A 25,525-nucleotide genomic window follows, 5' to 3' on the forward strand; every position below is an offset into this window, starting at 1 on the left:
AAAAAAAAGAAAAAGAGAAAACAAGATTAAACTTCCTACTCTGTGTGGACAAAAATGTCCTCACCCCAGTGAAAAGAAATCAGCGCTCAGTATCACACCTGCTTTCATGGAGCTTTGTTCTGGCTAAGAAGATTACTTGGGAAATCTGACTGGTTTGTGCTCTTCCAATTTTTCTGTGGTTACTTTCTGATTCTCTGGTCCATATGTCCAAGAGTGGACTTGGAATGGGAAACCAGTCTTTGTTGTGCTCAGAGAAGGGATTCAGGACACACAATGAGAGGACAACACAGTGAAGACATGAGGCTATAAATTCCTTTAGCTCCCTTCCTCCCTCCCCTTCCCCCCCCCCCACAGGTTCCAAGCTTTAGAATGGGGAAGGGCAAGGTTATAACCAGAGTTTTGCCACTAAGGCAGGATACCACTATTACCTGTGAACAGGTGTGAGGAATGCTGAGGGGGAAAGAAAGCGGGGTTGCTAGGTAAAGCGCTTTCCCTTAGGGAGGGCAGAAAAGCAGATGAGGCATTTCTAAGCTTCTTCTCAGAGGAGCCCACAGGGGGAGCACTTTTGAAGAATAGGTTCTATGCGAGAACTTTTAATTGCCTTCTCCCTCCTTGAATGCTAAACCAGAACCTTACACTCAGTTCACAGATAATGGCCAGATCATTTTCCCAGAGTCAGACTACCATATCTTCTCCTACCCCAATCCACCGTCACGAGGCTTCACGAGATGGGACACTGTAGCCATGGTGGCTCCATTCTGGGATGACGCTGATTTTTCCAACCACAGAGGGGCCATGTTTTACCAGGTGGGTGTTTACATTGGAAATGTTATCATTACAGCATAGATTCATGTGAGCAGGGACTGAGGCTTAAATATGGGGAAGGGAGAAAATCAAAGAGACTCAAAAATACCTCAACCCAACTGTATGAAGACCTGCAGGTGAAAAAGATGGGTGTGGTAATTCAGTGTTGGATTTAAAAATGAGGTTACTCAGGATCTATCCTAATTCAGACTTCTGAATTAGGTAGATTTAGATCACTTTGGTGCTCCTGGATTGAATGGGATGATTTCAGCCAATGCAGCAAATGTGGTTTGAGTCCTTACCATGGACAAGGTACTATAGAGTCTCCAACAATGGAGAACCAGCTGCCAGTCCCCATGCAAGTCAGACATGGGAAGGTAAATAGATACATGTGGTCACACTATCTTTAGTCAGTTTGAGCTAAGAGATGCGACAGTTAAGTCCAGAGAACTGGGAATTCTGGGTTGGGACCCTCTAGTCCACAGAGCGTAGGCTTCCTTGTAGCTCAAATGTTAACTGATCTTAAATGAGAAGAGCTCATTGGAAAGGCTCAGGCCTGAGACAGGGAGGGACAAGTGGCATGATACAGTAATATGAACAGGATTCTTAAGCATAAAGTGGGAGGGGGCGGGGCTCCCAGGGGTGTTGAATGGGTCCTACCTTGCTTTTATCTGCCTTCTGTTTCCTAGGAATATGAGACACTCTATGGTGAATATAACTCACTCGTTAGGCAGGTGGATACTTGGATTAAACAGTTCACAGATTCCTGGGACTACAATGCCAAGTGGACCCTAAAGATTACATGGGTCAAAGTACCTGCCTATCCTGCCCAGTGGACCATTGGGGTGAGTGGACCATGGATAGAGCCCAGTGAATTATCTAGGGGTTAGACATCCTAGAATTCTAGATAAGAGCTTGTCTCCTGAATCCCTTCTGTCTTGAGGAAAGATTGGGAATCAGAGCAACGCCATCCTACCCTTACCTCCACCCCCAGCATTACCATTCGAACATGGTGCCAGGCCTGCCTCACAAACATAAACTCACAGCAGCTCAGTCACATAGGAAATGGCTTTCCCCCCCCCAAAAAAAAAGTCTGGATATTGGTAATTTCATATGAGTTATATTAATCAGATTTTGTTGCTGTAACAAAATACCAGACACAGGCCACTTACGAGTTTTATTTAGTTCACAGTTCTGTAGGCCAAAAGTCCAAACAGCATGGTGCGGACTCTCAGTCTGCCTTGCCTCATGGGAGTGTGTGCAGTAATTACATATTGAACCAGGAACAGGGAGGATGTCTGGGGCCAGGCTTGCTTCTTCTATAATAATTGTACTGGGAGAACACAAAGAGTTACTCAATTGTCTGCCGGCTCCAATGACCTAAAGACATCTCACTAGGCTCCGTCTCTTAAAGGCTCCATCACTTCTTAATACCACCATGCGGAAAATCAAGCCTCCAAACAAATAAACCTCCAAACAAGGAAGAGTGACACAATGAAATTATAGCTGAGCTATAGCATGGCTCAACCTCCTACTTTTATGCACATTTTAGAGGTGAGGAAAGCAGTGGTTAGCAAAGATTACAATTTTCTGTTATTCAGCTAGAAAATGACAGAGCGAGCCCCCCCCAACTCTACCCTTAAACACAGTATCACCTGAGGGAATGGGGTGCCACACAATCTCCATAATTCTTTCTAAGTACCTCCAGCCCTTAAAGCATCAAATTCTTAAGTAAAGTCACTTGTTCAATCTCTCAGCAAATAAATAACTTATTTTGGACAAGGCCTGTGCCTCCAAAGGGCCCCAGTCTCACCTCCAGTGGGTCTTCCAGGGGACATTTGAATCTCCAAGATAACCCAGGAAGCTACCAGCCCTGGTGTCTTGCCTACTCGCTCAGGCTCCTGTAGCTTTCTCTTATAACCTCTCCTAACTGGGATGTAGGCCAGAGCCTTTCATCTCCTCTCTGTGGAACCAGAGTCACAAAGAAGGCAAATACACCATGGTAAATGCTTTCACACCACATGGATGCTCAAACCAGCTGAACACTTACCTGTGTTTTTAATCCACGTGATGTGTGTGTCAGGCCAGGGGTGTGGGCTAGGTATGGGACACCAGGGAGGAGAACCCAGGCTTCTCATGGGCATCATTATCTTTGTCTCCCATCAATCCCCAGACCAACACCTACCAGGCCATCCTCACCACAGATGGCAGCAGGTCCTATGCCCTGTTTCTCTACCAGAGAGGTGGGATGCAATGGGACGTGACCCAGCGCCGGCACAGCTCGGTTGTCATGGGGTTTTCCAGGTAGGACAGGGGCGCCAGAGAACGGGGAGGGAGGTCATAGAATGCAGGTGGCTACACTTACTCCCATCCTGGGATCAAGGCATACATGTCTTGTGATGAGATGACTCACACTGACCCCAGTTCCCACAGAGCCTTTCTCCTTGCTGTTTCCAATGGAAAGATCCCATCTATCCTGCCATCTTTCCTGTCCCCAATCCCTAGGCACTATGGTAATTCAACCTCAACTTCCCTCATTTCCATTGACATTAGTTGACTCCTTTTGGTATCTCAAACACCGGAATAATAACAGCCAACTTTATTATGCTAAATACTTTATCTACATCATCTCATTGCTTATCATAAATACCCGAGAGGTAGATATTATTTTTATGAGCCTCATTCTGCAGATAAGAAACTCTAGGGAGGATGGGAAGGGATGGGAAGGGGAAACAAAGGAGGAGGCTACAATGCTTGATAAGAAATGTACTCATTATCTTGCCCATGTAATTGTAACCCCTCTGTACAGTATTTTCACAATAAAAAATAATTAAATAAATTTTTAAAAAAGAAACTCTAGTGGTAAATACATAATTTGTTCCAACTCAGAGTTAGGAAGTGATGAAGAGGGCAAGGATTTGAACTCAGACATTTGAGGCTGAAATCTGCCTTCTTGATTCCTGAGAATTAGCCATCTACCCAGGGACACCCTGTAGCATAGATATGGGAAGGCAGAAGGAAGGGGCTGCAGATGGTGTCTAGAGGATTCCCACAGGCTTCAGTCTCTGAGACAACTGTTCCCAACCAAATGTGTCATGTATGGTAATCAGTGTATGAAGATCATTTGTTACTGCTAATTGCTGCAAATGGTTTTCTCTCATGGTAGTATGTGTTCAGGTTGCCCTATAATTACATTACTTGCTTTTTGATGTGCTGTGGAATTGCCTAGGTAGCTAGAAATTTCACATCAGCAGGTTGCTGGTAGCTCACACTGTAATCTAGGTACTCAGAAGGCTGAAATCTGAGGATCGCAGTTCTAAGTCAGCCCAAGCGGAGAAGTCCCCATAAGACTCATATCTCCAATTAACCACTCAAAAACTGGAAATAGAGCTATTACTCAAAGTGACAGAGTGCTAGCCATGAGTGAAAGAGCTCAGGAATAGTGCCCAGGGCCAGCATTCAAGTCCTACAACTGACAAAAAAAATTCACATCAACCTGAGAACACCTAACACAAGTGTCATTCATCTGTGTGTAAATAGCCTGTGTTACAAAGGAGCAAAACTCAGGAGGTGCTGTCCTGTGACACTCACTCACAGAGAGTCCAGTTGCACCCCCACCCCCACCCCCACCCAGGGCTACTGCTGCAGGCTCTCTTCCATCCTGGACCCACAGTGAGGAAGCTATACATGGTAGCTCCTTCATATAGGTCCCTGCTTGGTTCTGAGGGATTCACAGATGTTACTGCATTAAATCTTCACATCTCTCAGGTAGATGCTACTTTAATCTCTTTCAGATGTGAGAACCAAGAATAAGGGATGTAAAATAACTTGCCCCAGCTGGCCACCAAGTAAATGTTGCAATGTGTAGTTGAATCCAAGACTGCCTAATTCTATAAGAGCTATAGAATTCTATAGCTCTGAGTCATTGCAACGTTCTGTCTTCTACAGTGTCCCTCTCCTTTCCTAGTTAAGAGAAACAGGCAGGAGGCCTGAACTCTGTTGTTTCATACATACTTATCCCATCCATGACCAAGGAGTCTGCCAGTTTCTTGCGATCATCAATAATAAAACAAGGCAGAGCCTTTTTTTTTTGTCAGTTGGGGGACTTGAACTCTGGGCCTGGGCACTGTCCCTCAGCTCTTTAGCCAAAGGCTAGTGCTCTACCACTTGAGCCACAGTGCCACTTCTGCTTTTTTCTATTTATGTGGTGCTGAGGAATCGAACCCAGGTCCTTATGCATATGAGGCAAGCGCTCTACCACTGAGCCACCTTCCCAGCCCCAAGGCAGGGGCTTTCTACCCTTGCCCCTTGTTCCCTCTCCTCTCATCCTTAGTCCTGGGACTCAGGCTGGATGCCCAACTGACCCACTGAGTAGCAGGCTGCCCCACTGACTGCAGACTAGCTGGGCTGAGTGCTGGCTGCCTGACAAGCTGAATGAGTTACTTCCAGCTAAGAGCCTGTGTGTGACACAGAGAAGTCTAAATGTCTTCCCTTTGCCTGCAGTGGAGATGGGTATTTTGAAAACAGCCCATTGATGTCCCAGCCTGTGTGGAAGAAGTACCGTCCAGACCAATTCCTGGATCCCAAATTAGGTAAAAAAAAAAAAAAATGAATGTCATCTGTCACACATGCACTGCCTCTCCGTATGTCACAACAGTCCTCACAGACAGCCCCCTAACCTCTCCACCACCCTGAAGGGCATCCCGCATGGGCTGACCACCTACAGGTACTCTCCAGACCTAGACTGGCTTGGGGAGCAACTAGTACCTCTCATAGCCATAACCACAGCACAGCCTCCTCAATCACAGGAGCTGAACACAGGAGGTCTGTCGCTTGGGGCCTCTGGAATAATGGAGGCGGAGGTAGGATTGGGCAGTCAGGACAAGGGATGCGATTGTCCTGAAAGCTGGAATGAGAGCCCAGACGATTCTGTAGGGGAATGTACTGAAAAAGAGCTCCTGAAGTCTAACATTCATTCGGTCAAGGCTTATGGAACATCTACTCTAGATGTTCCACAAAAGCAAAGAAAAAGGAAAAAGACCAACTAAATTTTCTCTCACACAGCTTTCATTGTGGCAAAGCAAACAAGCACCTTTCCCACCCAGAGGCGATGCACAGTGCCTTTTCCACATCTCACTGCAATATTACAGACTCTAAAAGGAAAGAAATTAATTTCCAAAATATGATGGAGCAAAGAATGTGTTGGATTGTTATCTGCCATGTAAATCAGATTCTATTTGTTTGGGAATAGACTTTTAAAAATCAGAAACATAGGCTAAGATCAATTACAGCAGATGCTATCTTGGGCAGGGAGTTTGTAAAGCCGAATTCAGAAATCCTTACCCAAAAGACCACCAGAGACCATCACCAATGTAAAAGCAAAGGAGTCTTAATTGCAAGCTCGAGCTTGGTTCCCCCCACCCCATGTACATGGCAGCAGCCCATGATGCTGAGAGGCCCCGAGCCCAGGGTTACAGCACTTTTTATACATTTTTTAGGGAAGGTAGGGGCTTTGCACACATCATAACTTCTTGTAACAAATGACTACAAACTGCAGGAAAATTATAAAACAACTCTATAGTATGATTGGCGCACTACAAAGCGGGAAAGGACCAGAAACAAGTTGTTGGTTAGATCAAGGGGGCAGACGTACTTTAAACTGGTTGGCTTGCACCACAGGGGAGTCTCAAGAGGATAGGTGCTAAACTGCAGGTTGTCTGGTTTAGATCATGGTCACCAGACCCCAAGAGGGGCAGTTCTGGAATTTCAGATACCTTGACATACTGTCTTGAGAAAACACCATCTGTGGTTCCGAGAATTGTTTGTGCAAGGCTTGCTGTCCTAATTCCTAGCATTGGGGCTGAAGTGGGTCAAGGGTTAAGTTGCAGAACTGAGATGGGGGGGAGGGGTCTTAAGTGAAATGGAGTTGCTTAGGTTCCTCAAGTTGACCTGTTACTACCGGGCCTTTCTATCAAAATGCATCTGCTTGTAACCTAGATGCACTGTATGATTGTGTGTGTGTGTGTGTGTGTGTGTGTGTGTATGCACACACGCACGTGCATTAGGGAAGAATATTTGACTCTGCTTCTCCTTATTGTCTGCAGTCATGGAGGAGGTATCTAGACAGATCAATGCAAATAATTATTCGTCTCAAAAACTGAACAAATTTTGGTCATAACAATTGTTTCTTTGAAAAAAAAGGTGTTTTTTTAAAAATATTCTACCATACCATGTCCCTCTGGACACTCTTTTCATCCTGCTCCTGGGCAGTAACTTCCAATAAATTAAAGGTCTAAAATGTATACCTCCTTCAAGGTTTCTTCCAGTAACTTCTCCCTTGCAAAGATGGCATCTAGGCCCAGAGGAGGCTCCCTCACCCTCTTGGGGTTGGAGCAAGCCCCCCTACCTTCACATGCCAACTCCTCTGTGGCCCCCAGCTGGCCCCTGGATTGGGTCAGAGTTGGTTTGGCCACTGAAGCATCTGTGCTGAGGGAGAGAGAAGGTGAAGCATGCAGGTTGTGTACCTGATTGCGTGACTTGATACTTGGTATGTCCCTAAGATTTAGGGTGCATGAGAAGGAATGATTTAGGGGGATTTGAAGTTACTGAAGCTTCGAGGGAGAACACAGGAGGGGAAGCCAGAGTTTAGCCCTGAGGTGGATTGAGGAGAGCTCTCCCTATGCCACAGCTGTCCCAGAGCATGGTTTTGTAATCCAAGATTTGAAGATTCACGGGCCCCCTCCTAGGAAAAGCTACTCAGAGGCAGGGAGTGGCCTAGGGGGTGCAGCCTTAAGACTAAAGCTGAGGCAGAATGTGTGTCCCCAATCCTGGAGTAACTCTGCTTCTCTTGCTTCTCCAGGTCTCCAGGGGCTGCAGGTTTACAGGCTCCACAGGGAAGAAAGGCCCAACTTCCGGCTCATGTGCCTGAGGTGGTTAAATACCCAGCCTCAGAGGCCCAGCTGGGGCTGGAGCCACATCTCCTGCCCTTGCTCCTGGCAGCAGGGACAGTGGGATTTACGATTCCAGCCCATCCGCACAGGTGACATCTCCTTCTGATTCCTCCCAAGTCTACCCGCCATCCCTTTGGCTCAAACATGTTCTGTCTTGGCTTTTCCCAGAAACACCCCCCATGCCCCTCCCCCACCCTACCACAGGCTCTGCAGCCTGGGCCTGAGGACATTTTCCCTTTGCAGGTTGGTGGGACTCCAACAGCAGGAAGCTGTGTAGTTTCTCCTCTTGGCGAGGGGGTGTGTGCTGCCGCTATGGGCCCTGGGGAGAGTTCCGAGAAGGCTGGAGCGTGCAGAGTCATTGGCACTTTGGTAGGTATCCACAAGGACTTTCCCCTACCTGCCCTTGAGCCCACTGCTCTTCCAAGCCAAGCCTGGGATTCTCTGCTTCCCATCCCCATTCCTTCCCCATTCCTTCCCAGCTCCATCCCTCTTGCCTTAATTCCATGATTCTGGGAAAACAGGAAGCTTCCATCAGCTGCCAGTTGATGTTCCATCAACTTATGACTGGAGCCTGGAGTGAGGACATCTTTTCAGGCAAGGGGAGAGGATCTAATCTGACCACGCCTCTCAGGGCCTACACAGGCAGGCTACCTGGGGAGAAGAGTTAGAGCCAGCTCCCCACAGAGGTTCACAGCGGTGTATGAAGCAGCTTGCATCTAACCATCCACCACCTGCTCCAGATGTGACCTGTACTGTGGCTGATTCCAAAGTCATGCTTTTAGCTGGGTACCAGTGGTTCACACCTATAATTCTAGATACTCAGGAAGCTGAGATCTAAGGTTCATAGTTCAAATCTAGCCTAGGCCTGAAAGTGGAGGTGTGGCTCAACTGGTTGAGCTCCAGCCTTGAGTCAAAAAGCTGAGGGACAGCCCCCAGACCCCAGGTTCTAAGCCTGAGTACCAGCATACGTGAATGCGCACACACACACACACACACACACACACACACAGAGAGAGAGTCATGCCTTTGCGTAGAGCAATGCCATCTTGCCCTACCAAACCTAAACCTTCCTGCTAGTTTTCTAGAACTTCTGCCCCTTGCCTCAACTCCTGCTTCTCTCCATAGACCAGGAGCTGGAGCCACAGAACTGGTGCTGCCGCTGGAATGACAAGCCTTTCCTCTGTGACCTGTACTGGCAAAGGCGACCCCGCATCAGCTGTGCTGGGTACAGACCTCCACGACCCGGTGAGTGCCGGGGCCAAGGCTAAGCATCAGGGGAAGGAGCCTCTTGACCTCTTGTGGGACATGGAATCTGCACTGGCAGAAGGCCAGCTTCCTGGGGCAGCACTGAGGCCACAGGGGAGTAGGGACAATTCTAGGGTGAGACTGATGGCACTGGAGAATAGATAAAAAGGGGAACCCAAGTATGAAAGGCTTTCTAGTAGGTTCTATACCCCATGAATATGTGCCCAGGCTTGGCCTGCTAGGGCAGGTGCCCTGCCTGGTGGGTAATATTGAGTCTCTGGCCCTGCTTTGCTAATGCATTACCTCCTTTTCTTCAGCCTGGACATTTGGGGATCCCCACATTGTCACCTTCGATGATGCCAGTTACACCTTCAATGGGCTGGGGGACTTCCTGCTGGCCCGGGCCTCAGATGAAAACTCCTCCTTTCTGCTGCAGGGCCGCACTGCCCAGACCCCCACAGCCAATGCCACCAACTTCATTGCCTTTGCTGCTCAGTACAACTCCAGCACTGTGGGCCCCATCACGGTGAGGATGGGGAGTGCTCAGGACACCCCTGTATCCCGCCCCGCTCAGCTCCTTGAGACCTTCAGCTGGACAGCGAGGCTCTGGAGGGACAAGCGAACAAAGAAAGGGGGAAATGGGGCAGAAGGAGGGCACAAACCTATCAGAAGAGCCATCTGAGTGAACCCTGAAATCCTGGAACCAGAAATTAGGATTCTAGCTCCACCATTTTCAGCTGCTTGACTTGGAAGAAACTTCTGCACCTCTAGTGTTTCTATTGCCTTTTAGTAAAGTGAAGATAATAATATCTCTGCCCCACAGGGCTGTAGTAAGATTTAAATGAGATGATCTGAAGTATGCCTAGCACCGAGCCTGGCTCATACTGAGTGCTCCACAGATGTCACCGACAACCCCACTGCTACTCTCTCCATTACTTTCTTCTTCCTCCAACCCTGGGTTCCAGCTTAGATTTGTTCTCTGGAGCTTGACTTCTAGGCCTCTGCTCAACCTGCCATTCAGGCTGAGTCCTCTGCCAATTCCCTTCCAGGTTCAATGGCTCCTTGAATTCAATAACACAATCCGTGTTCTACATAATCACCATGATGTGACATTTGAGACCAACCACGTAGATGCAGAAGGTAGGCTGGAGGGAACTGTCAGCCGTTGCCCCCTGTGTCTCTAGCTTGGGATTTAATAGGGTATTTACTATCTGGAAGTAAGGCATAGTAGTTGTAGCATCAGGCAGAATAGATGGAACAGTCAGGACCCCTACTAGCCCTGCAGAGGCTGTGTCTGAACAGATTCTACACCCAGGCCCAGGGTATTGGACCTTCTGTCTTCCATTCTCTCCTTTCCTCCAGGCTGTCATCAACTCTCTGGTTAGCCCTTGTCTTCATTCTCCAGGACACAGGCCTTGAGGGTGGCCTAAGTGGCCTGGGGCCACTAAACAAAGTACCCTGGGAGTCCCAACATAGCCCTCTGTCTCGTCTCTGTGTCACGGGCTTTTACCACTCTCTAAGTCATGGTTCGCAGCATGCCCGTGTTAGTGGGCTCTTGGCTTCCTCCTTGTCCTCTAGGCCTGCAGATATTCAACACCACTGGCCTCCTGTTGACCCGGAATGGCTCCCAGATTTCAGCCAGCTTTGATGGGACAGTGACCATCACAGTGATCGCTCTCTCCAACATCCTCCATGCCTCCTCCAACCTTCCAGAGGAGTACCAAAACCGCACAGAGGGTCTCCTGGGTAAGAAGGAGGTGCTGGCACCCCAGATAGGGGCAGCTGGCCTTCCTGTGAGCTATGGGCTCCCCTGCCCCGTTCTGTTTCTCAGCCCTTCTAGGGCATATAGCTAGCCAGGGATGGGAAGGAGATACTACCATCATCCTGCAGCTCACTTCCTGTCCTTCTCTGGCTTTGGGAAGGAGAGGGCCACAGCCACTCTTCCCCTACCCCCACATCTGTGTTCTTTTCTCCTGGTCTTCCACCATCTCCCTCCAATCTCCCTCCATTTCCTCAATCATTATCTTTTCTCCTTTCTCTGAAGTACAGGGCCCCTTCTCCTGGGGGCCCAAACCCGACCGGTCAGATGTTCCCTAGGAAAGGGGAGAGCCACCTTCTGGGGTGGCTGACCTTCTTTGTCCCTCAGGGGTCTGGAACAACAATCCGGAAGATGACTTCAGGATGCCCAATGGCTCCACCATTCCTAGAAACAGCTCTGAGGAGACGCTTTATCACTATGGAATGACCTGTGAGTCCCGGGAACCCCTCAGCAGAGCTGATGATGGGGCAGGCCAGAATAAGGGGATCCTGTATGTGGTCTCCCCAGGCTTCTATCAAAATAAAGGTCTGAGGAGTTGGCCACCACCCCAGATTTGTGCCCCCCAGTGCCATCCCACTTGCTTGTCTCCATTGGGGAGGGGCTGGGCAGGTAGTACTCACTCACTGAAGCAGTAATTTCCTAACTCAGAAGCTGGAAGCCACTCTGTTCCCATGTCCGCTCCCACAGTGTGCATGCAGGAGTGGACTCAGCCAGAATAAGTCTGGAATCCCAGCCCTGTTACACCCCCCCCTTTTCCCCACACACACACTATGTTATCCTATGTTATAGGGCAAATCAATGGAACAGGCCTCCTCGGGAACAGGACTGGTTCTCTGCCTTCCAATTTCACCCCTGTATTTTTGTCCCAACTAACAATGAGAAACAATAATTCTTTGGTCGCTGAGTGTAATGAAGATAAACCATGCACCTATGACTTCCTGGTCACTGGAAACATAGACCTCGGACGTCACACCAGGATGGCCTCGGAACAATACCAGCGGATGAACACCAGCCTCAGTAAGTGCTGTGAGACCCAGGGGAAGGTTTGCGGAGCTGGGGAGCAGATGCAAGCCACCCCTCCATCATTTTGTGCCTTTAGGGCATCCTACAGCTCTGATCCAAATGCACCTAAGACTCCCTGTGGTGCCCGACACAGCCTTCTTCAGTCTGTGTCCTTTGTCTCTCAGGACTCTTTCCCCAGAGCTCACCAACTCCTCTCCCTCTACTCCTACCCCACTGGGCTCTCTTAACTCTGGGTCTTAGCGCAGGCTTCTTCTACTTTGAAAGTCCTTTCCCTGGACAGTCATAGACTGTTCTTCACCTCTTTACCCATCTCCTTCTCGGTGATACCCCTCAGCTATGCTGTGTAAAATTCCATCTTCAGCCACGCCTCCCGCTTGCCTTTTCCTTATTATGGACAACTACTAAACATATTTTATAATTTTCATGTGTCATATTTTCTTCACATATCCACTGTTATATCCTAGAATGATGTCATCCAGCTATTAGGTGCTCAATAAAAACAGTTGTTAGCTGACTGGCTTAGTGGATGAATGAACAATGGAATAAAAATAGCAAGGCTCCAGGAAACAGACTGTTGAGAGATTTGCCCCCCTCTCTATTTGCAGACAAATGCAATGGCTGTCTAGCTATTCTCTTGTGGCTTGGGGCTCTTCTCTAAAACTAGAAAAGACCTAATGATCTGAACAGCACTGTTTTCTGGGTCACTTTGTCCCAGATAGGAAAGAATGTGAAATGAGCCCTGTTTGGGGAAGAGAAAGAAAGAGAGACTAAAGGTTTGGGCAGGTGGGAAGAGTAAGTCCAACCTGCTCTGAGAGGTGGGGCTCAGATGTGGAAAGGCCTCCCAAGACACTGGGGCAGGAGAGGAGGGAAAGACTAAGCCAGAGTGCCCTGCCTCAGCTCCAGTCTGTGTTGCAGATCAGAACCCACCCTCAATCAGCGGCCCCAGTGTGGTTGAAGCCTACAAGGGAAAACCCATAAAGATTCAATTCTCCAGTAACTCTGAGAACATCACATTCACCCTCAGAGACCATTGTAATGACTCTAAGCTCTTTGGTAAGACCCTTTGGCTGTGTGGGGAGTGGGGAAGTAGAGCATGAGGTCAAACTGCTATTCGTGTGTGTGTGTGTGTGTGTGTGTGTGTGTGTGTGTGTGTGCGTGCACGTGCATGCCTATGCATGCCAACATTGAAAGCCTCTTGTTCAATTTTCTTGCTCATGGCTGGTGCTCTACCACTTGAACCACACCTACAATTCAGCATTTTGCTGGTTAACTGAAAATGGAGTCTCATAGATGTTTCTGTCTGGGCTGGCTTTGAGCTGCAATCCTCCAGGTTTCAACCTCCTAGCCCCTAGCTCTATTTTGCATCTATTTGCCATGCAGTGAAGCTGAATTACTTTTCATTTAGTAGCCGGATCTATTTTATTTTCTCTTCTCCTCTCCTCTCTTTCTCTTTCTTTATTTTTGATTGTCTTATATTAGTTATACAGGAGGTGGATTTCATTGTTACATCTCCTATGTTTATGTTGTGTTCTGATCAATTTTTACCCCCTCTATTATACTCCTTGCTGGAGACTGTTTTTCACTAGGCCAAATTTCTCAGGGACCGTGTTCTGAACTGTAATCCCCTCACACCCTCATTGCCTTTCTCTGAGCATAAGGAAGGCCTGCTCTGCCTGCATCCCGTTTTGCTCCTCAAGGCACCTAGCCCAGTGCCCAGTGCATCCCACACTTCATTGACACTACTGAAAAGCCATGCTCTGGAATTCATTCTTGTTTACTCACTACTGTACACTCCTTCCAACCTGCTCTTTTGTGGAGTCTTTCTTATTTTGATTGGGGAAAAAGAGACAAATTTGATTAAATGACATTGAACAGTGTACTCTGCTAGCTGGATAAAGGTCAGGGGTAGCTGGGCAAAGGACATGAAAGGGGTGATGAAAAGTCAGGACGAGGTGGGGGGAGGAGTGTTCAGGGCTGAGGCCAGTTTAGCCTGTGGTTTCAGGAAGCACCCAGAGGATTCTGGTTCTCATCTTTCAACCCCAGAACACCCATCCTGGGTTCAGGATTCAGGCAGGGTTGTCTTTTGGAGGGAGGTCTTTCTAGGGGCAATAGCCTTTTGCTTTGTAAATTTCCCCATACAGTCAGTAAATTAGGGTGATGTAACTTCCTCCAGTTTGAACATGGTCAAGATCACTCCAAGTTACAGCATAGTTCAGTCTGTTTATAGTTGAGGGGTATGTGTGAGAGGGATGGGAGGAAATAGCCTTAGCCATCAAGGTGTAAGAAGCCAGGATACAGGGGACTACAGAGCAAAAGTCTCCCAGCCCTCAACAATCTCATCTTCCCTGGGCAGAGAATGGAACTTTTCTGTGGAAACCAACATCCCTGGGACCGTGCACACTGGATATTCTAGCAAGAGACAGCAGGACTGGTTTGTCATCTGCACTCCAGCCCAAGGCTGTGGTCTGCTTCTGCAAGGCAAACAGCCAGTGCTTTTTCAATCAGACCAAGCGGGTGGGCAATTCCTCTCTTGAGGTGAGTGTTGGGATAGCATAAGAAGGAGATTTCCGGGCTGGGAAGGTGGCTCAGTGGTAGAGCGCTTGCCTTGCATGCATGAGGCCCTGGGTTCGATTCCTCAGCACCACATAAGCAAAAAGAAAAAAGCCAGAAGTGGCGCTGTGGCTCAAGTGGTAGAGTGCTAGCCTTGAGCTGAAGAGCTGAGGGACAGCATCCAGGCCCAGAGTTCAGGCCCCACGACCGGACCGCCCCCCCCCCGAAAAAAGAAGGAGATTTCCATGATGCAGGAAAGGAAGTACATATGGAAGGGAGGTTGCAACTCAGTCTCCCCTGGGTAAGAGGAGGTGGGTGGATCCATGATGGATGAGTATAGCCGGTACCAATCTCAGGCAAGTTCATGTGTGAAGAGATAGGACTCTGTGACTTATAACTCCAGTAAAAATTCTTTTTCTTTCTTTCTTTCTTTTTCTTTCTTTCATTCTTTTTTTCTTTCTTTCTCTCTCTCTCTCTCTCTTTCTTTCTTTTTGTGCCAGTACTCAGGCTTGAATGCAGGCTCTGGATATTGTCTCTTAGGTTCTTTGTTTAAGAAGTTATAGCTACCGGGGCTGGGAAGTTGGCTTAGTGGTAGAGCACTTGCCTTGCATGCCTGAGGCCCTGGGTTTGATTCCTCAGCACCACATAAGCAAAAGGAAAAAAGCCAGAAGTGGCGCTGTGGCTCAAGTGGTAGAGCACTAGCCTTGAGCTGAAGAGCTGAGGGACAGCGCCCAGGCCCAGAGTTCAGGCCGGACCAAAAAAAAAAAAAAGAAGTTATAGCTACCACTTGAGCCACACCCCTACTTCTGGCTTTTTTGGCAGTTAATTGGAGCTAAGAGTCTCACAGATTTTCCTGCCTGGGGCTGTCTTCTGACTGAGATCCTCAGATCTCAGCATTCTGAGTAGCTAGAATTATAGGCAAGAGCCACCAGCATCTGGTTTCAAGTGAATATTTATGTCTCACCTCCCATTTGGTCAGACTGTTAGACTTTCATTTCAGCCTCCTTGCAGTTTGCTTCCTCAGAGAGTCATTGAGGTGTCAGGTGGGAGGTCTCCCTGTGCCCCCTGGGCATGAAGTCTATGGGGCCTCCAGCAGTTAAGCCCTGCTTTCCTCCAGGCTCTGGGAGACATCCATGCCTTACTGTGGAAGGAGATAGGACATGAGAGAAGCTTCAGGACCAAACAGGGTGGGACTCAGAGTAAAGAAAGGGCCTGGGAGACTGAGGGACAGGAGGACTATGTGGCTTTGGAAAGGGCCTGTGGGCTTGGCCTGATCAAGCAGGTAGGTGTTCAGCACTTGCAAACAGGACTAAGACAAGGACCCAAGGCTCATGGGTTCTTGAACTGGAAGGGTGTCAGTCCAGAGACACCGGACGTCCTTAATGGTTTAGCTTTGTGGCTATCTGGTGATTAATAACTTGGGCTGCTGTTCCAGGTGGCCAGCTGTAAGTGTGATGAGGACAGCTTCGGCCTCTACTGTGAACGCACCATGGACCCCTGTGACCAGCAGTGTTTCCCAAACGTGCGCTGCATTCCCAGGAAGGGCTGTGAGGCCTGCCCCCCCAACATGACTGGGGATGGGCGTCACTGTGCAGGTGAGCCAGGAGCAAAGACCAGGCAAGAGGAGGTTCCATGACCAGGTAGCATCTTCTAGACTTGAAAAACTGCCAAGGAAAACTGAGTGTCTCCTTTTTCCAGGAAGTCTTTTTTATACTTGTTCCAGGAAGTCATGGGAAGGGGACATGGAAAGGGGGTGGAACGTGGTGCAGGGCTGAAGGAGAAGAGGCTGTCCTGGAAGAGGGCAGGGCCAGGCATAGCAGCCCAGAGGTGGTATTGGGGAAAACTCAAAAGACTAAACTAGATGGTCAGGAGGAGGCTGGGACGCTGTGGTGAGCCACCTGAGGGTCTTCAGACACAAGAACCAGAGCATCTCATAAGGTGAGATATTTGGGGAAACAGCTAAAGGAGCCTCATTTTTCTTTGGGTCCTCCACCATCCCAGACTGCTCTCTAGCTCTGAGCAGCTGCAGTGACAGTGAGGAGATCACAAGGGGGGACTCCCTCAACCCCCCAAGGCAGCCAAGTACCATCAGGACACCACTGTCTTCCGGCAAGAGCCAGAATAGGCAGAACTATAGCTTAACCTGTAGCCTTCTGAGTCCTTCCAAGGGTTTGATAAACTTGCCATTCCTGCTGCAGAAGGAAAAAAAAAAAACCTGTCTAGTAAAATATGAGGTGGGGGAGGGGAGGTTGCCTTGTAGAAAAATGTCTAGAAAAGGAAAAAGAAGATCGTTTGGGGTTCAGAGTGGCCCACAAACAGGACATAGATAGGGCAGAAACCAAGATGTCCTGTGAACAGATTCCCAGGGTCACCTCTCCCCCTGAGCGCCTCTGGCTACCTCAGTATGGCATGACCACCATTCTTCTGCAGCTCTGGAGGACCTCTTCCACTGTGTGAACCACTCCTGTCCTGTGAATTACTGCTATAATCAAGGCCACTGCTACATCTCCCAGACTCCAGACTGCCAGCCCACCTGTACCTGCCCCCCAGCCTTCACCGACACCCGATGCTTCCTGGCAGGGAACAATTTCACTCCAGCCATTTATGGAGGTACAAGAAGACACCCCTAACACCCCATCCCACACTCTGTCATCTCTGAGGAAAGTGGGATAACTGGGGTCCTGGGCCAGCACCTCAAGAGGACCAGTCAGAAACCCTGAGTTTTCTTAGCATGTAGTGAGTTGTGTGATGGCTTGTGTGAACCACAAGTCTGTGCCATCTTCTGGGGACACACTAAAGCAGAGGCCAACGAGCTGATGGACGTAAGAGTCACAGGTGCTCTGGTCATCCCAGAGGGAGCTCAGGAGTGAGAGTCAGACATGTGCCAGTGACCTTCTGACGTGGCTCAATGACATCTCCAATGAGTCCCATACATTTATGAGGTGATAATGGATCTGCTTCTTCCATCTCCAGATCTTCCCTTAAGAGTCATCCACCTTACACTGAAAGAGGGAGAAAATGCCTCTGTTGCCGACGTCAACGCCTCGGTCAGTACCAGTGTTGCATGCCCAGCTCCACAGGGTGGGGCTTGGATCTCATCTGGGGCAAGCAAGGGCCAGCCATCACTGTGCATCCATTTAGCCTCCGTTGTCCATCTGGCCTCATCCCAGCCTCTCCCTGAATACCCCATCAGAGTCTCTGGGTATTGTATGGACTCTTCCAGATACACTGGGGCATTTCATCTCCACCCTGACTTTCTAGAGGGAACTGGCGCTCTGTCCTCTTGGCTGCCATACCCTTGCCCACACATCAGTCACCGGTAAAGCAGCCTGGTGATTGAGTGGCTGAGCCTCTACACTCCTATCCATGAGGATTCAAATCCCTGCCCTTCTGCTTACTTGAGCAGGTGTAATCATTACACAAGCTAGCTTAGCACTTGTTTATTGGCATCTATTTAGTTGTATATTAAATATATAAAATGTTAGATTGTGTTAATTATATATTACATATTAGATTGGCACATATTAAATAGTAGTAAAGGGGTTCATCACGACACTTCCATACTTGCCAAAAATGTAACTCAGTTTTATTAGACAAGCTACTTAGTGACTGATGTAGTAAAAGGGATGAGAGTGGTGCCTATGTCTCTGGGTTGTTGAGGTTTAGATGAGATTGTGTAGAGATGGGTGCTAGTGGTTTACACCTTGTAATCCTAGCCACTCACAAGGCTAAGATCTGAGGATCGCTGTTCGAGGACAGCTTAGGCAGAAAAGTCCATGGGACTCTTATCTCCAATTAACCACCACAGTCAAAGTATGGTTTAAGTGGTAGAGCATCAGCCTTGAACAGAAGCCAGACAAGAGTGAGAAGTCCTGAGTTCAAGCCCCACTACTAGCACACACCCCAAAATGAAAATATGCCTAAAACATGCATGCAGCACAAAACACCATGCATTTACAAACTGTTGACACTCTTGCTAACACTACTACTAGAGCACTCTATACCCCAAATGGTAACACCTGCTGACATTTGTCCATTGCAACTGATAACAAGGACCGTGCGTATAAGTAGTTCCTCATTCAGCTTGACATCACTGGCTCCTGGTCATCCCTGGACCTAGCTAAGCAACTCATGGGTCTACATGGTGGAGGGAATGAGTTGGGACAGAGGCCAAGTACAGATCATACATTTCAGACTCTCCCTGTAATACGAGGCAGAGGATGGAGAAAGAAGGTAAATTCCACTCATCAATGAGGATTTAGCAAGACCCAGGCCAGCCACTAGCCTAGGAAGCAGTTGGGGATGACAAGATGGTGAGAAATATCTTGGTGTGTCCTGTATGCATGTTCAAAGGTGAAACCAGGCAGGGGTAACTGAGCACATTATAGTGGGAGGGGTCTCCTCTCTAGTCACAACCCCACTTCCCATTCCATGATCCTCTGTCTCAGGTGGCATACAGACTGGAGACCCTGGAAGTGCGGACCTTTCTCCGGAACAGCCAAGTACAACCAATGTAAGTGAGATTGTCCCGGTGCCCCCCCCATCTCCATATCTTCTCCCCCTGCTCCTTAACCCTTTGCTGTCCTCTACCCATCACAGTTTTCAATCAACACTGACCCCAGGACACACAATTCAACACTGGTTAGTCACCTCTGAGTTCCAGTACCGCCCTAGAGGCCCCATCATCCACTTTCTGAACAACCAGCTTCGGGAGGCCATAGTAGAGGCCTTCCTCCAGGCTCCGAGAGGGAGGCAGAAGAGAAACGTGGAGCCCAAGAACAATGTGTACTTCTACCCCATCTCAAAGGGAGATGTACACGACAGAATGGCCGGTGAGTCACTCTCTTAGTGACAATACGGGACAGCCGCGGGGAAGAGGGACATAAGAGGGAGCCTATCACAGATCTTCAGGCCACACAAAAACCTATAGTAAAAGTGGACTAGGGAGTTCCACACACAAATAAGAAGCACATTGATTTAGTTTTGTTGCTTGTAATCTAATAACATTGTGAACACCTTATCCATCCCCTTTTTAGATTCAGAACTGGGAGTGGCCAAAATACTCCTGATGCACCAGTAGGTTTCCTTTCACACAGCAGTTACTCCAGGCCTTGCTGCCCGTGGCAGCACTTTCCTCTCATTTAATAAAATTGCTCAGTTTTCATTCTTTTCTTTTGGTGGTACTGGGGCTTGAAATTAAGGCCTCACAGGCACTCTGCCACTTGAGCCACATCCCTTTGGCTTTTTAGTTTTGTCTTTCAGATAGTGTCTAACACTTTTGCCCAAGTTGATCTTGAACTACTATCCACCTGTTTCTACTTTTCTAGTGGCTGGGATTATAGGCATGCAGCATTATACCCAACCACTCACAGTTTTCTTAAGCTGCCTACACGCCAAGGACCTGTCCTTCACCTTTGCCCTCTAGCCAGAGGATCATAAGTGAACAAAAAGAGCGAATAATGTATAATCCCAATCCTGAGATAATACTACTTTGTACACATTCTTCTGAGCTCTCTGTTGGAACTTTAAGGCCTTCACATATTAATTCTTATGAAGCCTTCAATTTATACTTAATGTTTGATAGCTTCCTCATTAAATAATTGTGAGTACATTTGATTTAGTGTTTTGGGCTTTTTTGAAGCTGGGGATGGAGGAAGTACTGGGGTTTGAACTCTGGAACTGTGTTTCCATAGGCTGGTGCTCTACCACTAGAGGCACAGCCCCAGTCTTTTTTGCTTTAGTTACTTCTCAGATAGGGTCTTGTATTATTGTCTGAGGTCAGCTCAGAAACAATGATCTTCTTCTTTGTTCCTTTTATCTATGCACAGTAAGTACTGTGCTAGGCTTGTTAGTTAAGATGGGGGTAGTCTCACTAACTTTTACCTGGGCTGGCCCCAAACCTCATTTCCCTTGATCCCTGCCTCCTGAGTAGCTGTGATTATAACCAAAAGTCACCACACTCCACTCAAATATAGTGTTTTATAGTATTGTTAAACATATTGTGGTAACAGTAATTCCCTAATGAGTGCTATGTGTCAGGCAGCCTATGTAGTATTTCATTTAAATCTCATATTATTACAATTTGTTTTTAAAGATAAGGAAACTGAGGTTCAGTTAGGAAATCTCCCCAAATCATACAATTAGTAGTTGAATTTGAATTTCAACTGAGGTCTGGTAACTTCAAAGCTTATACTAACACATTTTCCTACCTTAGAATTGTCACTGTAGATAAGGATCTACAGTAACTCCTCCTGTTGATACTGGCAACCATGTGTCTCTGGATATCGATATACCTGTAGATATATCCATATATATACTTACATACCCATACATATACACAAACATACATACACACATACACACACACATACACACACACACACTATTCCAAAACAAACCCCTGAAAATGGAATTCTAGTCTGGAGGGGATGAGTTTCTCTTTAACTGGTTGCCTTCTATGTGAATCTGTGTCCTACCCACCAGTGAACCTGAGCACGCTGGAGACTTACTTTAAATGTGACGGCTACAAGGGCTACCGCCTGGCCTATGACCCACAGAGTGGCTTCACCTGCGTGTCCCCATGTAGCGAGAACTACTGTCACCACGGAGGCCAGTGCCAGCACCTGCCGGATGGGCCCCGCTGCAGGTGCGTAGGGCCTGGGGTAGGGGGTGGAGGACAGGGCTGGAGCAAGACTCTGCAGGGGGGCTCGGGAATGCTAAGGAACCAGCCCCAGGTACCCAGGCAGCAGAGTCACAGGGGTCCGCCGCTGTCCTAGTGAGAGGAACCCGCCCGCTCGTGCTGGGGGCCAGCCTGGCCCTCCACAGAGCATCTACAGGGGAGCCCCGAAACCGCTGCCTGTTTCCTCCCACACCCCTGTATTAGCCTCCGGGTGACTCCGTGAGGGCAGGCTGTGGGGCTGCGACGCCACCCGGACCGGATCTTCCTTGACCTCTCCGTAGCTCCGAAAGCGGACCAAGGAGAGACCGGGAGCAGGAGGAGGGAGAAGGCGAAGGCCGGCGGCGGTGGGGCGGAGCCAAGGGCGGATCCGGGGCGGATCCGGGGCGGATCCGGGGCGGAGCCAGGGGCGGAGCCGGGGCGGAGCCAGGGGCGGAGCCGGGGCGGGGACTGCGGCCGCGCAGGCGCACAGCGCCCCGCCCGTCCCGCTCCGGTGCCGGAGACTGTCCTCCCGGGCCTTGGTGTGGGGCGGTCCCTCTCCCCTCGCGGGGGTGGGGGGGAGACCCCGCCGGCCCCGGCCGCCCAGGCGTGCCGCTGACCACCCCCTCTCTCCGTCCGCAGCTGCTTGTCCTTCGCCATCTACACGTCGTGGGGCGAGCGCTGCGAGCGCCTCAGCGTGAAGCTCGGCGCCTTCCTCGGGATCCTCTTCGGGGCCCTGGGCGCCCTCTTGCTGCTGGGGATCGCGGTGTTTGTGAGCCTGCGCGTCTGCGGCCGCTTCCGAGCCAAGAACTCGTACCCCCTGTCCCCCGAGTCCTGAGCGCCGCACCCCTCCGCGCGGCCTCGGACCCCAGCACCCGCCGCCGCCGGCACGCGGCGGGCGGCCCTGCGTGGGGAGGGTGCCCTCGAGGACCCGAGACGCTCGTGGGTGGATGGGGGCTCTACGCATGCGCTCCGGAGGCCCAGCGCTGACCACACCCACACACGCTGCAGAATTGTTGACAGACGGGGTGGCTGGCTCTACCTTCACCAAAATGCTTTGCACAGGCAACCATCTTGTTTACTTCTGATTATAAAGTCTATTTAAGTAAAAATCTCCCCCCCTCTCTCTTTTTCTCTCTTGTGTTCAAATCCTGCATTCAATTTTCCTCTGGTGGCTCAAGGGCTAGGCACAGGGCTTACCCTCAGGAGGTTGTGGATTCCGGGAGCAAGATGGCCCTGACCCAAGTTTATCTTGGCCCTTAGTTACTCCATGTTGGGAAGCCCTGATCTGGATCCTTGCTTTGCTCTCTGCACATCACTTTCCTTCCCAAACCCAACCCAGGCTGTGATGCTTTCAAGTGTGATTTGTTCCCCGAGAGGTTTGTGTGTCTTAGTCCGCAGTGCGGCCATGCGCAGGTGCTGGGAGGGTACCACTCAGAAGGGATTGATGTATCTCTCCACTGGCCCCCACTTAGTTCCCTCGAGACTGAATTTTTATAAAGTAAAAATGTTTACAGAGGCTGGGAAGGTGGCTCAGTGGTAGAGTGCTTGCCTTGCATGCATGAGGCCCTGGGTTTGATTCCTCAGCACCACATAAGCAAAAAGAAAAAAGCTGGAAGTGGCGCTGTGGCTCAAGTGGTAGAGCGCTAGCCTTGACCTGAAGAGCTGAGGGACAGCGCCCAGGCCCAGAGTTAAGGCCCCACAACCGGACCCCCCAAAAAAACCAAAAACCTTTACAGTCGCAGCATAAGGCTGCCCAACCTCAGACTTAAAGCTTCCAAAATTAGGAACTGAAAAACATCTCTTACTCTCTATACTTGCTCCAGTATGGATATTAGCATTTCCATAAATCTGTACCTATTTGATACACAAAAAGTAATACCCCACTATACTGATTTATACTTTACTAGCAAAGTCAAGCTTTCTTTTTCATAGGGAGTGGTATTGAAATTCTTTCTTCCACATCTTTATTCGCGTATTCTAATGTTCAAAGTGTAGAGTTTCGTTGTGATATTGCCATGAATATACTTTGTATTATTACTCTTTTCTCATCCTACTATATTGCTTCTCTTGTGAATCATCTGTCTTTGTCTACTTGTGGTTGTTCTTTTATTGCTCTCTAGGAGCTTTATATGGTAAGGACAGTCTATTTTTGTTCTTTGTAGTGTAAATTGGTTTGGTTTGGGTTTTTCTTTTTTTGTCGGTCATGGGACTTGAATTCTGAGCCTGGATGCTGTCCTTCAGCTCTTTACTTCAAGGCTAGTGCTCTACCACTTGAGCCACAGCACTACTTTGGCTTTTTCTGTTTACGTGGAGCTGAGGAATCAAACCCAGGGCCTCATGCATGTGAGGCAAGCACTCTACCACTGAGCTACCTTACCAGCCTTTGTGTTTGTTTGTTTTTTATTTGGTCTGTCATGGAGCTTGAACTCTGGGCCTGGGCACTGTCCCTCAGCTCTTCCGCTCAAGGCAAGTGCTTCTACCATTTGAGCCACAGCTCACTATTGATTTTCTGATGGTTAATTGGAGATAAGAGTCTCACAGACAGACATTCCTGCCCCAGCTGGCTTTGAACTGTGATCCTCAGATTTCAACCTCCTGAGTAGCTAGGATTACAGGTGTGAGCCACCAGCACCGAGCTAATTTGGTGGAGTGTTATTTCTGTTAATGTCTAATATCCTTTACTAACTTCCCTTTCTGTAGGAAGAGACATTTTCTGACTCTCTGTAGTACATAGCACAGTCTCTCTTTAGTTGTAGGCACTCAATTACATGCCAGACTGAATGAATTATTTCCATTTAATCTACTTTTTTTTTTTTGCCAGTCCTGGAGCCTAAACTGAGGGCCTGGGCACTAAACTGAGGGCCTGGGCACTGTCCCTGAGCTTCTTTTGCTCAAGGCTAGCACTCAACCACTTGAGCCACAGTGGCACTTCTGGCTTTTTCTGTGTGTGTGGTACTAAAGAATCGAACCCAGACTTCATGCATGCTAGGCAAGCATTCTACCACTAAGCCACATTCCCAGCCCTCATTCAATTTACTTTTCAAAACTGATTCTGCCCCACTCTGAAATAAACGGAGGTCAAATATACACTTTCCCTTTATTCAGAGCACTGCCAAGTGGTATTGTTTTCATCATTTATTTAACAAATATTTATGGAGCATCTTGTTTTGTTGGTCTGGTGCTGCGGGTGGAACCCAGGTCAGCACACAGGCTGAGCACATGCTCTACACTGAACAACACCCCCAGTCCATGGAGCATTTCTTCTAGTAGGCACTACAAGCACCACAACCAGCCAAGTCTTTCTGTGTCAGCATTAGAGGGGACACAATAAATAAAACAATACATTATGTGTGATATTAGGTTGTAGCCAGTGCTATCAGGAAAGTGAATTGATTTCTATAAGGATAGTCAGGGTGGTATGCACTGAGGTGAAGAGGGAGGAGTTTGCTGAATGGAGATCTGGAGGAGGAGCTTTCTAAGCAGACTGAGCATTGCCTAACAAGCTTCTAAGACAGGAGTAGGCCAAATGCATTCAAGGAGCAAGAGAGTCATTGTGATTTGTTAAAGAGGTGAATGGGGGATTCTGATCACACACAACTGGCTGTTGCCAGAACTCTGCTTTTCCTCTGAATGGATTAGGAGGGTTTGGCCCAAAGGAATAGGAAGGTCCTCCATGTTTTAATAAGTCATCTCAGATTTGTTTCTTGGGACAAGACTGGGGTTCAGAGCACAAGAGGCCCAGTCATCCAGGGAGATTAAAGAAATCCAGGGGAGAGCACCTGGCCCCTGGGCCACCTGGGAGGTGACAGTGGAGATGGTGAAGAAGGGTCAGGGGCTGGGCAGTGTTCGAGACAGTGGAGACAACAGAATTTCCTGGTGGGAAATGTGAGGAAACAAAGAATAGCTCCAAGGATTTTTGGTTTGTATTGCAAAAGGATACATGAAGATGCTGCAGGAGAGTGTGTTTGGGAGGAAAAGATCAGAACTTTCAGAAATGATGAATATGAGATCTCTCTTTCACATTAGTGTGGCGCAGTTGAGTAAGCTAAGCACCTGAGTGTGCATGTTAATAACAGTTGTGTAAAACGGGTAAGATTTCAGGCTATTTTCTCTCTCTTCCCCTCACCTTTCTATTTCTATTTTTGCTTTTCAATTTTGGGTTTTTATTCCCAATTTTTGAAAGCAAAAGCAGGTTTTTTACCATACAAAAACAAGCCGGGCGCCGGTGGCTCATGCCTAGAATCCTAGCTACTCTGGAGGCTGAGATATAAGGATCATGGTTCAAAGCCAGCCCGGGCAAGAAAGTCCATGAGACTCTTATCTCCAGTAAACCACTAGAAAACCAGAAGTGGCACTGTGACTCAAGCGGTAGAGTACTTGCCTTGAGCTGAAGAGCGCAGGGACAGCACCCAAGTCCAGAGTTCAAGCCCCACGACTGACCAAAAAAAAAAACCAAAACCCACCCAGGTGTTGGTG

At 48.6% G+C, this 25,525-nt stretch overlaps 1 protein-coding gene across 1 annotated transcript in view; it reads left to right on the forward strand.

Annotated features, from left to right (window-relative positions):
• Muc4 (mucin 4, cell surface associated) overlaps positions 1 to 21,884 on the forward strand; it is a 48,439-nt gene extending 26,555 nt beyond the window's left edge. The window contains exons 3-23 of the mRNA XM_013019316.1: positions 629 to 807; positions 1,494 to 1,649; positions 2,978 to 3,108; positions 5,308 to 5,396; positions 7,664 to 7,843; positions 7,998 to 8,123; positions 8,880 to 8,999; positions 9,317 to 9,525; positions 10,049 to 10,139; positions 10,578 to 10,745; positions 11,146 to 11,247; positions 11,608 to 11,835; positions 12,757 to 12,894; positions 14,195 to 14,376; positions 15,827 to 15,986; positions 16,822 to 17,001; positions 17,365 to 17,438; positions 18,840 to 18,904; positions 18,991 to 19,223; positions 20,875 to 21,037; positions 21,689 to 21,884. Coding sequence (XP_012874770.1) covers positions 629 to 807; positions 1,494 to 1,649; positions 2,978 to 3,108; positions 5,308 to 5,396; positions 7,664 to 7,843; positions 7,998 to 8,123; positions 8,880 to 8,999; positions 9,317 to 9,525; positions 10,049 to 10,139; positions 10,578 to 10,745; positions 11,146 to 11,247; positions 11,608 to 11,835; positions 12,757 to 12,894; positions 14,195 to 14,376; positions 15,827 to 15,986; positions 16,822 to 17,001; positions 17,365 to 17,438; positions 18,840 to 18,904; positions 18,991 to 19,223; positions 20,875 to 21,037; positions 21,689 to 21,884 — 3,170 coding nt within the window. The remainder of the gene's footprint in view (positions 1 to 628; positions 808 to 1,493; positions 1,650 to 2,977; positions 3,109 to 5,307; positions 5,397 to 7,663; positions 7,844 to 7,997; positions 8,124 to 8,879; positions 9,000 to 9,316; positions 9,526 to 10,048; positions 10,140 to 10,577; positions 10,746 to 11,145; positions 11,248 to 11,607; positions 11,836 to 12,756; positions 12,895 to 14,194; positions 14,377 to 15,826; positions 15,987 to 16,821; positions 17,002 to 17,364; positions 17,439 to 18,839; positions 18,905 to 18,990; positions 19,224 to 20,874; positions 21,038 to 21,688) is intronic.
• The last annotated feature ends 3,641 nt before the right edge of the window (positions 21,885 to 25,525 follow it).

Source organism: Dipodomys ordii, unplaced genomic scaffold (genome assembly GCF_000151885.1).
Source record: "Dipodomys ordii isolate 6190 unplaced genomic scaffold, Dord_2.0 Scaffold45, whole genome shotgun sequence".
In the NCBI taxonomy this organism is placed as follows: domain Eukaryota; kingdom Metazoa; phylum Chordata; class Mammalia; order Rodentia; family Heteromyidae; genus Dipodomys; species Dipodomys ordii.